The following is a 15,659-nucleotide window of genomic DNA, read 5'->3' on the forward strand; positions in this document are numbered from 1 at the left end:
GTATTTAAGTTCCGATTTTTTAAAAGCTTTTAAAATTTTCAAATTTTAAAATTAAGCTTTAGACTGCATTAATGTATGTAGGATACCACATTTTTCTGTTAACATGTAGCAACCCATGACCGACGACAGAAAGCAAGCAGAGTTTTTTTCTACAGTCGCATTTCATTTTGTGAAATCCTTGTTTACGTTTGTTTCGACTACAGTTTAACTTTTCATTCCAATTAATTCTAATGTGAGGTTTTGTTTTTCATCAATCCTGGGCAGGTCAGTGTAGACCATCTGGTCTTGTTATCTGTCCTCTTCTTGTTATCTTGTTACAGTTTGTATAGTGCCAGTCAGTCCTTCTTATCTATCTAATTTTGTGTTAAATTTTGAAAATTGCTGAGCTTATTTAAATTTATAATTTTCAATTATGCTTGAAGAAATTAATTCTTTCTTTCTTTCATCAAGGTGCGGTTTCTCTACGTTAGCTTTTTTCTGCAAAATCAGACATTTTTTTGTAACCTGCTGGCTTGTGAACGCTCAACAAAAAAATTTGAGTTTTGCATTTTTTAATCGCTGATAAAAATCAATTTTTTGCCTTAAATTGAGAGAATTGAGAAGTAATGTTGAAGTATATCTTTATATTAACCAGGCCATTTTCATTTTTTAATGGTTTTTCTGGCGACGGACTCATTAAAGCAAACTGACCCATACTTAGATCAGATTGAGAGATAAGTTGGAAGCCTTGCAGCAATTAGCTGCAAAGCCAAAGGTCTAAATTTTTAGGTCTTTTTTCTTGCATTGCAATTTTAAGACGCTTGGTTTGTGGAGCAATCGGAGTTACGCTGCAAAACAGACACGAAAACAAGCAAATTTGCTTGAATTTAACGGGGTTTTCCACGTCGCATTAGAGTTGTAAGTGAGCAACCCTACACATTTGTCCACTATTGTGTTTTTGAGCTATTGTCGAACAAAAACAGCTAACAAAGTTTCAAGTAAGCAGGAATCAAAGAAAAACTAATTGATTTTTAAATAGACAAATTTTCTTCGTTTTACTAATTGCGGATTAAAAAACGCAAATTGCTAGCTTGATTTGTTTTTATGATGATTGACATTTGCCTTTCCGACGCTAATTGATTTTGAAAAAGACCGTGTAAAGCAGTGATATAAAGCGTGGAAAAATGTGACGAGGTATTGTCACATTTGTCCACAATTTGCTGAAATCGGCCGCAAAAGGGCAAATGTACAATTTGCGACGTAATGGAAGCTATTTTCCTGCCTTCTGCTAGCAACATTTTTATGGTTCCCGTAAAGCTAGCTGATCGAAGCTTTCAGTTCCCACTGTTCAGTAGAATTCAAATGATCTATATTTGAGCGCTGTTTTTTCACTCATTGTTTTGGATTTTTGATTTAAATCGGCCTCCAAAACTTGATCGTTGAGTTTTTTTAAGTTGTAAATGAAAAGGTATTTTAAAGCTTATATCCGCTGACCAGAACCTAATTTGATTCTTGGTTAAGAAACGTAAAAAAACTTTATGTAAGAAGCGGAAATGATATTAATCTCATTCTTAATTTTTAATGAAGTACTTAATTGCTCTCGAACGAGGTTCGAAGCAATTGAAGCAGTGTCTTTTTATGTAAAATTTTTGATTGAAGTTCTTGTCCTAGAATATTTTTTAATTTCTAGAGTGACTTTTTTCACACTTAAGTTCTTCATCTTTAAGTGATCTAAGTTGTGCTCGTTCTGAAATAAATTTCGTTGCTTAAAAGGTTTGCGAGCGAACGCAAATGAAAGCCGTTGTAGCTGAATGGTTAAGGTATCGGGCTGACAACCTGGACGTCTGGGTTAGGACCCAAGTGGGATAGGTGTTAAGCATCCATAAAACATTTCTAAGCTACCCCCCTCTAGTTAAATTTCCACCATTTTTCGTTTGAGAGCAATTCATCCTACGTTTATCTGTTAATGCTCACTAATATCGAGTTTTCGTGTCAACAAGGAGGCTCCGTAATTTGCGTTCGCACAAAGTTCCGACTCCATTCATCTACATTTTTTACTTAATTGTCTACCAAGTTAGGAAGAGATAAAAATAATAACATATGAACATATCATTCAACAAACTACTAAATGAATAAAACAATCTACCTTAGAGGGTCGATGAGACCTGTGACTACCATAATATGACTACCAGAAAAGACGGCGATAAACTTATACTAAGAAGATTGACCTTTACTTTAATAGAAGAAAATATGGGACTTTTCCTCAATGCGACTTGGTAACAAGTCGACACGAAATGAGTAAAAGGGCAAAAATTAATAATAATTGCTTTTTTGAAAAGAATGAATTTCGAACTGATTAGAAACATTATGCATCAAATGAAATCAGCGAGAGATTTTTTATACCTCCATAGAGAGCGATTGAGACCTTTCATTATCCAGGATATGTCATACGACAACAAAAAGAACGACAAATGCAGGCAAAAAGAAAAAAAATTGCAAAGATTTTTACACGAAAGCGATATCCCAGCCAATCAAACACTAAACTGTTCACTAGAAACTTAAAAAATTTTTGATTGCGTAATTTTTCAATTGCCCAGAAGACCGCCCATTATTGTGATACTGTGAAAAGAAAACAAAAACCTACAAAATGAGCGAATTCGCGAAAATCACGAATATTTTATGAAAACTGGTTGTACCAAGAAGAAAGACCATATAAGGAAAATAAAACCATTATAAAGAGGAAGTTGTAGTTCAATTCAATAGATAAGGGATTTGACTTGTCTATAGAGATGCTAAGGTACAAGTTAACAGAAATAAGATTCCATAATCTCAAAAAACAAATATTTTCAAAATTGATAGCAAACATAAGCTTTTGACTAAAGAGTAGACTGTTTATCTTGCAAATTCATGGAAAACTAGTTAAGCCTGTTGTTAGTGAGACTAAGTCATAGGACTACAAAATAACATCAAATAGAAGCTGAACATAAAATCTTCAAACAACTTTACGAAACCAGGGTGTTGAAACCACTAAATTTATAAAAAAAAATTCACCGCAAGAACATAAAAACCATTTGCATCTGCTTTGGTCATCATAAAGTCTTTTTGTAAAACGACTATGTTGAAATGACAGGAAGAAGAACCACGAAAATTGAAAAGTATCTAAATTTCACAAAACTTCTGAAACAAATTGTCTAAGCCCTGAAGACATCAGTCAAAACGTTTAAACTACAGAAAATTTATTGTTTGGTTCAACAAAACACTAAAGAGGCCTCTCAATAATGAGGCTGAGTTACGAAAGTGATACAAACTTGTGTAATACGAAAAAAACGCAAACCAGAACAAAAAGGGATAAGTTTAACACTTTCTCTTTTTATACAAATTTAAATGAAAGTGAAATAAACCATAAGCTATGAACCAAAATCAGTTTTTAATATCAATTTTGTATCTATAGTTGGCCACTGAGACTTTTAATTGCCAAATTTTTGGCATATGACAACAAAAAATATTAAATGGAGGGCAAAAAAACTACCAAATTCTGCATGAGAATGGTGTCGCAGCCCTGAAAACCATATGTTATGAGAACAATAAATAAAATCAGTTACAAATTTTGCAAATTTTTTTTCGGTTACGGGTAATGAATGTGACAATTTTCAGAAGAAACAAAAACAACAGCAAAAATCTGCATTTATGCACAAAAATCACAAAATTTTGTATCAAAACTCGTGGTATCATAAGCAAGAAAACGTTCTGTTAAAACAATCAACCACAAATTTAGTTTGTATTTTATAAGGAAGAAAGTTTCATTTGTATTTATTGAGAACAAGCAAAGATTTGACTGAAATAACATAGAAAGTTGACCTTCAAAAAATCGCTGAAATTTCCTTAAAACAAAAATATCTAATGAAACGAGAAATTAGGTGAAAACCGAATGCATGGTACAGTTTCACATACACCTCTTGCGGAAACCTTTTGGATCTTTGAATGGTTAGACTTAGTAATGAGACCGCAAAAAGAGTAATAATTGAAGGCAAAACAAAAGAAATCAGTTAAAACTTTAAAGCTTCCTCAAAGCCATAAAAACCCGTAGGTTCTCTGAAAACAAACAATATCTACATTCGTCCTCATTTTTACGTAAATGGGAGCTGTCATTAATGGAGCCCTGAATAAAAATTTATGTCAGTAATTAACATTAAGGAAACAAAGGCAAAAAAAGTCAGCACCAATATAAAAATTAAGAAGTTTTTGATTGTAAGAATCCATGATATCAAACCTGTCCCTGATTTTGCTGCACGCCCAACAAACTTCCCGAGCGTTGCAAGTGTTTGCGAATTAGACCAATTGTTGATTGAAAATATTAAAAAAAACCAACGATGCATTTTGTATAATTATCGAGTAAAGTCTGCCAATAAACAGTCTTGCTAGATTGCATATCCCTGACGAAGGAGACAGGCGCTATCATGGGAATTCATAATTAATCAATATTTCCATTCTGGTTCTGACATCTTTTGAGAGACGAAAACATACACATAAAATCCGTTTTTTGCTCTTGAGGTTCGTGAAAATTACTGAACTGGTTAATTGATACTTTATTCTGAGCTTTTTTTTTCACCTTGTTTTTTTAGCAATTGGATGTCATTATTTTTGGTCTGTAGTTCAGTGTTATACAGATATCCTTTTTATTGAGATACTTACTTTTTGCAGACTTCATTTCCTAGAAGCCCATTAAGATTTCAGGTGTTTCAAATTGAAATATTTTCTGCGTTGGGTTTTTTGGCATTTAAAGAATCTCGATTGACGGAGTATTCAAATAATTGATTGATGGTGCAGGCAAAACAATTTGATTATGAACATATGAAATCTCACCTTTTTTGTCAGATCATTTCCTAGTTTCACTGTTTTAGTTGCAGTCTGTGAGCTGATAGATTTTTAAACTATTCAGTTTTTAGCTGTGAGGTGATAGTTTTTTTAACCATTCAAAGATTTTGAGTTGTATTGAGGCTCCGCCTTTTTTAAAAATCTGTTGTAACATGGGAGTGTTGATACCGGTCACGCCGAAAAAGGGGTTTAGCGAAAAAGCGAGTGGTTTTGCGGCATAATTCTTTAACTCTAAGTTTCAAGTAGAGTGAGAGAACGGTTTAAGAGAGCTCGACAGTGGATATTTGTTCGCCTGGGTCACCGATCATAAAACTTTCTTTGATTTCGTACCAGGTCATATAGGATTCTTAGTAATCATACTAGGTCATGATTTGCATGAATTCTTGGTGATCATAAAAGGATCCTGTATTATCTCCTAAAAAATCATACAGGGATCATACAAAAATTAAGAACTGAATAATTTTAATTTTCTATTGAAGTTTAAAAATTTTGGAAATCATACAAGGTCTTTTATGACACATAAAACATAGACTGGTGTCACGAACTCTCGTATATTGTTGACAGAGGACCATTTTCTATTAAATCCACATGCAACACACATTTGTTTTTTTTGTGTGCGCTAAAAGAATAATCGTGAAATTTAAACATCTTCAGAAAACGAATTTGATGTTGCATGTATTTTTTTTAAATTCTTTCTTGTAAATGAAAATTTATAAGAATGAAATGGATTCAGAGTATTTGTAATCTATTTTTTATCTATTTGGACTGACTCTTTTATGTAGTATAAGATTTATGAAAAATAGGGCTATGATTCTTGGTAATCATACTAGGATCATATATTATTTCTTGGTAATCATACAAGCATCATATGATTTGTATGGTTTCATATAAGAATCGTACTAAGAAATCAAGTATGGACATGAAATCGTATATGATCTTTGTGTGAAATCAAAGAGTTCAAACCGGGAGCATGCGACAATTTGATTTCTGGTTAATTGAGTTGTCATTCTACGTTTTGATTTAGAAATATGTCTGCTTTAGATCTTACAGTATAAATTCTAGTCAGAGTAATATAAATCTAATACGATGAGCGCAAAAATTTGTATCGGACATCGCAAAAATTTTCATCTTTATGGTACATGATGTAATTGCTTAGAATGTGAGCCTATGCGGGATTGCAGGACAAAAACCCACCAGAGTAACTGCGGCGAATTTGTTTCTAAAAATTGTTTTGAAGAAACAATATTTTTTAATCTTCTGAAGTTAAAAACAAATGTGATGCCCCAGAGCTCAAAAAAGAAGAGAACTTTTACACTACTGAATTTTTTACCTACATATCTTTTCCAATATAAATGTCAAGCAGTCGCCTTTAGTAGTAGAAAGTGATAAAAACTACCCAAGTTTAAAATTGCTATGAATGGTCGGCAGTAACAGATGCGATGCGTCTATATTTTTTATACCGACTCTTCAAAATAATTCTGTATACCACTGTGCATCGTTTACCAGCATTGTTTTCTTATTTTGTACTTGGGTAACGTGCATTAGAGCGGAGAGTTTAATAGTCCTCTAAGATGAGAGAGAAAACGTTGAACAGGGAACATGAGGTCAATTATGTCAGATTATCACTCGGTCAAATTGTCTGTGACCTGAAAAACAACCACAGCGAAGAAAGATATTTTTGAGGACTAGCATCTGATTGTTTTTGGTGACCCGGTATTTGAACCCACTTTAACTACTGACTAACTCACTTTTTCCTTTTTGCTGGTGAATCATTTGTGAGCTTGTATTTGTGAGGTTCGAACCTACTTAAAGTCAAGCTTTTCAACTAAACTTTTGTTATTGGGAGTCGAAACTCAAGCGATAAGGATGAATATTCCCTTAATTTTAGGGAGTTTTCAGCTGGTGGTTTTTGTAGTTAGCGGGTTTTTGTTTGACAGCTCGCCCGTCAACTTGTTTGCCCAGAGGGGAGAGGGCTCATCTTTGTTTCCAGGTAAATATTTTTCCAATTTGACTCTTTTCTTGATTTAAGGTGGGAATTTTCCAATGTGGAAGTGTGGACCTCTGTATCGTGATTCTTAAGTATGTTGCGTTATAATAAATGCCACCTCAACCCACCCCTGAGGGGGGTGGGTCATTGTGGAGAGAATAGTGAAGCAAATATATTTGCTCTGAGAGAAATTGATAAAATTTGTAAAAATTTCCGGTTGATCGAAGAACTCGAAATTTCAGTTGGTTGGGAGACTTCATGAGGCTGAATAAAGTTTTCAGGGAAATTGCTAGTTAAAATTTAACTCAACCCCCCCCCCCCCCCCCCCCCCCCCTCCAACTAGTGGTAATTTGTAAGCTTTCACATTTCACATTAAAAATCATGTGTCAGAAATATGCACCCACTGAACTGGGGAAAGGTTGGGACAAATGGAAAAGATCAAGCCACTTGATCAATTTGATTGTGATCAAAAGAAGTAAGAAACGTTTTGTTGGCGTTGTTACAGATGCCAACTCTTTGAATACTCCAGTTGTGAAGAGGGGAAGTCACTACACGACAGTCGCAACTCACTCGAACCCGTTCTACCCAACATACAGCAATGCACACAGCATGCAAACTGTGCTGGGTGCACTCAACCCATACCTCAACCAGTACAGGTAAGAAGCAACCAATCAAAACACGGCATTCATTTCTGTACTTACCTTTTTCGCTACAGTGTCGACCATAGCGCATACCTACCCCCTGCGCCAACCGTACCCTACCCCCCCCCCCCCCCAACACATACACACACAACCTACAATTTGTAGGTCGCCATTTTATGTTTCAGAAGTAAATGGTCAACTTAATATAGATTTTGAAGGCTTTTTGTGTCATCTGAAATTGTTTCCAGCTTTTCTCAGCTGATCATTCTTCTGCATTTTACTATAAAGCAAAAAATGACTTATTCGGACTGAAAATACTGAATAAACAAATCTAAATGGAAATTATTTCGTAATCGGCGTCGATTAAGGAGCTCTCTCAATTTCAGAAAGTTGTAGCAGCTATCATTAAGAAGAACTTCCTTGTGGTGAAAAATGAATCTAACAAATTTTTATGGTTGTGTTATGATATTCGTAGACTGGTGTACTGATAGAAATAATTCCAGAACATTGCCAAAAATGATTCCTGAACGAAGGACAAATTTGTTAAACGTGGCTCTTGTATTACGTTTCAATGTGTTCAAGTATCAGTGCGACGCGAACTACTATTTTTTTCTTAAAGAAAAAAGATAGTAAGTTGTGATCCGATAATGGCGAAAAACCATTGGAATTTTATGCCAAATGAATCAAAATGTTACCTTATTTAACGTTTTCAGTTTGCTTTCTGTGGTCTGTTTAGTTGCTCTCAATTGTCATTTGTATCAATTAATTTAGTCTTCTGGTCGTTTTTTTGCAATTTTTTGCTTTACCGATTTTTTGTCTGATCGTTTTGAATTTTTGTCCTCAAAAACGTTAACGCCCAGATACAAAAGTAACGCCCGGAGGGCATTAAGTTCTCTTAGAGCCTTTAGGTTTACTGGACTCTGAGAATCCGATTCACCGAAACTGTTTTGGAGACATAAATTCTTGGTGTGAAGAATGGGTCTTAGAGTTTGACCCCCTCTTGACCCCCTCCCACTTTCATCATTCCCAATCCCTACCCACTGCCCGTAGTTCTCAATGTTACCTAGAGCGCTTGACCCGCATGTCCGCTCCCGGTCGGTTATGTTTAATTTCCAATAATTTAATGCAAAAAATTTCAATTCTCTGCTTCTACATTTTTCAAACTGTTCTAATCTCTTTAAGGTTTCGTTACTTTCGATGTTGGAGCGCAGTAATAAATTGTTCAGGGTGTCTATTCCGTGTTCTCATTGTTTTTGAACGATCTTTAAACACCAAAAATCCCGAATTTGCTCACTTCTGTCGCTCATCAACTGAATATCTTAGTTGAACAATCATTATTTTCATGAAAGCCAGTATTTTATTCATTAGTGGGGACGAATAAAAAACTGGACTTAAAGAAATTTTTCTTTGATTTATCGCAAAATAACTATTGCTTCAATTACTTGGAGATTTGCACGTCTAATGAGGACATCAATCCTAATAAAAAAATTGCATAATACATTTTTCAAAAAAATATGCCTTAAGGTATTAATTAGGAGGCTAAAACGAACTGAAAAAAGACATGTTTAAAATTTCTGAGAATAGTCTTTTTGCAGTTGCAGGATTCCCAATTTTCCTTTGAGATCTATATACTGCACACCGGAAATGCTATTTGTAATTTTCTAAAATAGTTATGTTTTTATCGCTATCACGGTACATTTAATTGCTCTCAAGCAAAGTTTCTTGCAATTATATTAATAATGTAATCTTTTTTGTAGTGATTTTTGGCTTGAGACCAATTTTTTATCTGACCCATTTGACTTTCGTCCGCAAAAACGGGATAAACATGTAGCATATAGCGCTCGGAGGGCATTAAGTTCTCTTTGAGCCCTAAGCCTTACTATAATCTTAAGAAATCGCTTCAGCAAAAATGTTTTGAGGAGATAATTTCATGGTGTGAAGGGCGGTTCTTAATCTTAAAGTTTGGCCCCCGTCAGTTGCCCCACCAACATCCCCTCTCCCCTCCTCAACACTCCCATTGTCCGCCCTCCTGCACCTGTCGATTTGAACCCCCTTTATCTAGCCTTCGCAACCCTGCGCGCATCACTTGACACCCCTCACAACGCTTGCCCCCCCCCACACACACACACTGACACACCGATCCTCCCTAAAGCTAGCATCCCTAAGCGCCAACTGGCTAATACCGAAGCCAACCGCTCGAAATTCGCCCGACCTTAGTCTGTTGTGTTTGAATGTCGATCCTATTTTGTTGTTAAGTTCTGTTTTTTAATGCTATAGATGTACGGTAAACAGTAGAGATCCCCGGTCTTGTTTTAGAAGTATCTGAGCATGAATTTTTCAAAATTGTGATTTGGTGCTACCTCATAAATATTTTGAAACACTGTTTTTCTGCGACTTTGAAGCCTTCATTTTCTCAAGAGCCATGCTTTCATAGGCATCACGCCTTGCATCACGCCTTCTTTTGAAAAAATACTGAAATTGGGTGTTCTCACCGTGATTCGATTGAAATAATCGTTTAGAATCGTTTTTCCGTTTTTTTGAAAATTATGTTGCGTCTGTCTTTCTTTTTGTGTTATATTTGCGCATTTTTAAGATGGCTTTGAGTAATTGAATCGGGATAAACCGTTAAGCCCTGCAAACGGTAGGCTCCAATAGTGTGTCAAAGTTACCTTTAGTAGTTCTAGGTGAAAAGCGCTAAAATTCTAAGTGAAAAGAGCAATTCTCAATGTGGTCACTTCGCTGGTCAATGAAAAGGGCAGTTCCCGACCAATTTGATCCATTTGTCTAGATTTTGTGGGTTTTGACAACTTAATCACATGTTTCCAGTCGCGGTTCGTGTAGGGATTATTAAGTTGACTGAATTTTATATGGTATTTTGAGGCAAATGTTTTCGCAATCAGAAAGAGGTTTCTGATGATGTTAAAATTTCGGATGATTGTGTGACAGTGTTTGTAACTTGTAAAGCAATGTGGTCAAGAACGTTTTCGAATTGCTCGAATATTTGCTATTTTGCCTTTGGCTGCTAAATACTGTTTGTTTCGCGTTGTAATTTTTCAATTTTTGAGAACCGAATTGTTTCAAGCCTATTTTGTATTTAGCGGTCAAATGAGTGTTCATATTGGCTGTTTTTTTTTCTTGCTGAGTATAAGTTGTTTGTTTTGAAGAAAAAAAATCAAACATCTAAAACAAGCGGTAACTTCTGCAATTATGCTAACAAAAAAATTCTCATGAATTTGTCTTTTCATTTGTCTCTGTTTTGTTGTTTTTAAGACTTTAACAGCAAAAGTTCCAGCAATTTGCATAAAATTGATTTTATCTATCTACGTATTGATGACTAGATTTTTAAAGAAATTTTAATACATCTTTTCTGCTTTATTTTGTCCGTCTTTATTCTGTCTCTTTCGTTGTTTCGTTTTTATTCTTCTTTGTAGGTGTAATTTTTTGCTTTTGGTTTGCAAGATCTGGGAGTTTTGAAGTTCTTGGACTCTAATTGAGTACTGGTCCTGCTTTCTGTTTCCTTTGTGAACACAATATAGGTCTGGTTAAGATATGTTAACATTTTTGCAGCAGTAATGCACAAAAAACAAATGAAGGCGTGAAACTAATAGGGGTGAAAAGGTAATACCAAAGAAACGACCCCCCATTTCAGACCGGAAGGATATTTTGCTAGAGAAAATCTTTCACTGCAAGACTATGCCTCGCCTTGCAGGATTTTATCAGAATCTCGCAGTTTAAACTTTGAATCTCGACTAAGATATTTTTATTAATTTGAACCCTCTTTTATTTAACTATTTGTAGTTGACTGCAAAGACGCTGAAAATATGAAAATACGGCGAAGGTGCATCGGTCACTTTTCTTAATTGGGGTATTTCACATCATAGCTTCCTCCCACAAAATTAGACACTCATTATGGCTTTTTTAGGTCAATTGGAGGGCGTGAGAGGGGGGTCTAGACGATATTTGACCATTATGTTATGGGTATAATAGGAAAGACCCCTCAATTTATTAAAACCTAATTTAGAAGTTTTATCATTCTCTGTATGTGTTCAGTGATAATCATGGGGCATTTTAATTGTAGTGTGTACAACCCGTTTACAACATCGGCTCCATCGTCGTATTATTACTCGTCACCCCCAATGCGAACTTCCATGGAAGACGTCTTGAGGAAGATCATAGAACACAGGAATGAGCAGAGACGATTGAGGGCGGCTGAGCTCACAAAATACGATGATTGGCCGAGGTACTCGGTAGGAATTTCGGGAGATCTCAAACATTACCAACTGGACCACGACGATCCGATCCATGACACCGGAGATCTGGTGACATCGCTGAAATCGATGTTTTCAAAGTATGAACCCCCCGCGACGTTCCCATACGGGTACCATTACCCGCATTACAGAATGAGTTACACACTTGGGAAATTGATGGATGCAACTGAGAATCACAGAAGAGAGGCAGCTAATGATGCGACCGTGGCTTTTATCAACGGTATGGATTATGAGCCATATGAACCAAAAGATCAATTGCAGACATTGATTAACCACATGATGGAAAAAGCGAACGAGAGACATAGACAGCACTATATTCCAAGCTATTACAGCCCGTATCACACGCCGTACACAACTGTCAAGCTTCAGAACCTTCTCTCCCAAATTGGAAATCATGCCTCTGTTCAAGTCATTCCGGCCGAACCACCTACTGGTCATTCGTCACAAACACACCAGACTTATAACCACAGTTACCACCAGCCTGGATCTAAATATAACGTCGCAGTGAGTCACAAAGTTAATGTCTCGAACCGCGATGAACCAGAGTTCGCACCACCCCCGGATACCGAAAATCTACAGAACTTCATAAACCAACTCAAAGTGATGTACCATGACTACAACCAACCATATGTCTATCACGGAGTCCCGCTCTCGTATGACGTCCAACCCGTCGTTATGAATTTGGCCAGATACATTGCTGGAATCGAAGCCCGACAACCGGCAGCTCTTATGAATGAGAATTTTGCGGCTCTCGTAATGAAATTGATCCAGTTGCTGCAGACCAACTACCACGCTTTCAATGTTGCTCCACCAGCGCCGTCGTCAAGTCACATTGTTGTGCACCACCCTCCTTCAATTTTGCCTCCACCAAGTCATTTGCTTGTCCACCATCCGGCTCCGATTCCACCTCCACCAAGTCACATGCTTGTCCACCATCCGGCTCCGATTCCACCTCCACCAAGTCACATGCTTGTCCACCATCCGGCTCCGATTCCACCTCCACCCAGTCACATGGTTGTCCACCATCCGGCTCCGCTCGCGCCTCCACCAAGCCACATGATTGTGAATCACCCTGCTCCGATTGCACCTCCGCCGAGCCACATGATTGTGAATCACCCTGCTCCGATTGCACCTCCGCCGAGCCACATGATTGTGAATCACCCGGCGCCAATTGCACCTCCGCCGAGCCACATGATAGTCAACCACCCCGCCCCAATTCCAGCTCCTCCGAGCCACATGATTGTGAATCATCCGGCTCCGATTGCGCCTCCACCAAGCCACATGATTGTGAACCATCCGGCTCCGGTGAAACCTGCACCAAGCCACCTGATTGTCAATCATCCAGCTCCTGTCGCGCCTCCGCCCAGTCATTTGGTGGTTAATCATCCGGCTCCCCTAGTTCCACCTCCTACACATGTTGTTGTCCACCACCCCAAACCCCCCGCACCCCCACCTACCCATCTGTTGATAAAGCACCCACGACCTCCCGCGCCTCCCCCGACCCACCTTCTGGTGAACCACCCCATACCTCATGCAGCCCCTCCAAGTCACTTGCTTGTTAATCACCCCACCCCCATTGCTCCCGCCCCGAGTCATGTAGTGGTTAACCATCCGACCCCTATTGCCCCGGCACCAAGTCATGTCGTAGTTAACCACCCTACCCCCATTGCGCCTGCCCCAAGTCACGTCGTGGTCAACCACCCAGTCTTACCCGCACCTCCACCTAGTCACGTAGTTGTAAACCACCCCACCCCTATTGCACCCGCTCCCAGTCACGTAGTTGTAAACCACCCCACCCCTATTGCACCCGCTCCCAGTCACGTAGTTGTAAACCACCCCACTCCTATTGCACCCGCTCCCAGTCACGTAGTTGTGAACCACCCCACCCCTATTGCACCCGCTCCCAGTCACGTAGTTGTAAACCACCCCACTCCTATTGCACCCGCTCCCAGTCACGTAGTTGTGAACCACCCCACCCCTATTGCACCCGCTCCCAGTCACGTAGTTGTGAACCACCCCGCTCCGATTGTCCCGGCTCCTAGTCACGTAGTTGTACATCATCCGGCGCCCCCTCCCCCGGTTGCCAGTCATGTTGTGGTTCACCACCCTGTCGCCACTCCAGCGCTCGCCGCCCAAGTGGTTGTTCCAGCACCCGCAGGAATAGTTAAAATACAACACACTGCTAAATTTGGACAACTCTGGCATAACATTCGAGGAGTCATCACGCAATTGAACCACACTTTGCATATTGGCACCATCCCAGCACCTCCGAAACTGGTCAAATCCAACTTGGTCAGCCTTGTGAGACTTTTGAGGAAGAACCTCGGATTCCACTCGACAATCCTCACTCACGACAACACCTTTACTCCTCTCAAGAGTCCACTCGGATTCCTCATCAAGGATCTCAAGAGTCTGTTTGGACAGCACTCGCTTATGAAATTCTATCCTCCATCGAGACCCAGCACTGTTTATCTGACGCTCTACCATGTTCTGACCAGAGTAAAGGGCTATATCATGACTCATCCTGTCCCACCACAACCCTCGCAGACAGTCGAATGGCATCGATTCGTCAAGTACGTCGAAACTTTGAACACTAGTTTGGCATCGTACGAGAAAGAGATCACTATTCATGAATCTGTGGTCGAACAAGTACCCCCATCATTTAACGTCTTCGCCACCAATTTGGTTGGAGTCTTGTATCACTACCAGCCAATCCAGGTAATCGAGGTGGAACCCGAACCCCAGAGGAACGTGGATCTTGTTGCAATTTACACTGACCTGAGCTCTCTGTTCATGGGATCAACGATTGACGAACCCAAAGTTGAGATGCAGCCAGAATTCTATGATTTGATGGGAGAACTCAAGAACATTTTCGCCCAGTACGAACTGGAAGAGGAAGAGGGTGGTCCTTACAAGGAGGGTCCAGAGGCCCATCAGGAGTTGAAAAAGTTGGTTGACAGCATCATGGTAACTCCAGGGGTGGTTCCAGCGTCTGCTTCCAGTCACAAACAATCGCATGAAGTAAATGTGGACGTGCACAAAACTCCGACGTTTCACAAAGTGAAAGCAAATTCTAAGAGCTCAACCGCGCATCATTTTACCCACATAAACGCTCCAAAAGTGCCAGCAGATTTCACAGTTCTCGGAAAGATCTTGGACAGCAAAGCAAAGGAGCAAGCAGAATTGGAAAAACGACAGAATGAGAAAAACTAACGAGCTATTATTGATGTACTGAAAACTAAGATATCTGAATGGAGGGTTTGAAGATTCGGAGGTGGAGGTTTAAAAATGATAAAAAAATTAAATGAAAATAAATAATTTCTGAATTCTATTATTGGGCTGGTTCCTATACATTGGACTTGTGACAGATGAGAAGTTTCTTCGGCCAGGTAGGCGGTGATTCAGTTACATGCACTAATTCACCCAACAGGAAAATCATATTACTCAAATTTCGGACTCACATTTTTTACGAAAATTACATCACTGGTAAATGAAAATCAGGACTGCCTGAGGATGCGAATTTAGAACACCTAATTCTTGCACAGGAGCATTTTTCAATAGTATTGTTTTCCCGAAGATAAGATTTAACAATAGCCAAATATACGGCTACGTACGTCATGCCCAATGCAATTTTATAGTTTTGTTCAATAATCCGACAACAAATTAGCGGTCGCTATTACACGTATTTTTTAATATACTTTTTGGTATTGTTTCAGCGGCCTGTGGGAATTGATATGAAACTATCACAACCAAATATTGGAATAAGTTCTCCGCTTCAACATGTTATATCATAACTGTAATACATGTCTGTCAACTTCACTGCTATTTTGTCGCCGAATTATTCAACGAGAATATCAAAGTTCATTGGGTTTTATGGCATTGCTTAAATTGTCTTATAACTTTTTATGG

General features: G+C 38.5%; 1 protein-coding gene across 1 annotated transcript; it reads left to right on the top strand.

The window, feature by feature from the left end:
• Positions 1 to 6,609: 6,609 nt before the first annotated feature.
• Positions 6,610 to 15,081, top strand: LOC142348431 (uncharacterized). The gene is made up of 3 exons (XM_075399790.1): positions 6,610 to 6,844; positions 7,347 to 7,497; positions 11,561 to 15,081. Exons 1-3 carry the CDS (start codon positions 6,721 to 6,723, stop codon positions 14,961 to 14,963), a joined length of 3,678 nt encoding a protein of 1,225 aa, XP_075255905.1. The 5' UTR covers positions 6,610 to 6,720; the 3' UTR covers positions 14,964 to 15,081.
• Positions 15,082 to 15,659: the final 578 nt, after the last annotated feature.

The sequence above is a fragment of the Convolutriloba macropyga genome, chromosome 10, assembly GCF_964194025.1.
Source record: "Convolutriloba macropyga chromosome 10, txConMacr16.3, whole genome shotgun sequence".
Lineage (NCBI taxonomy): Eukaryota > Metazoa > Xenacoelomorpha > Acoela > Convolutidae > Convolutriloba > Convolutriloba macropyga.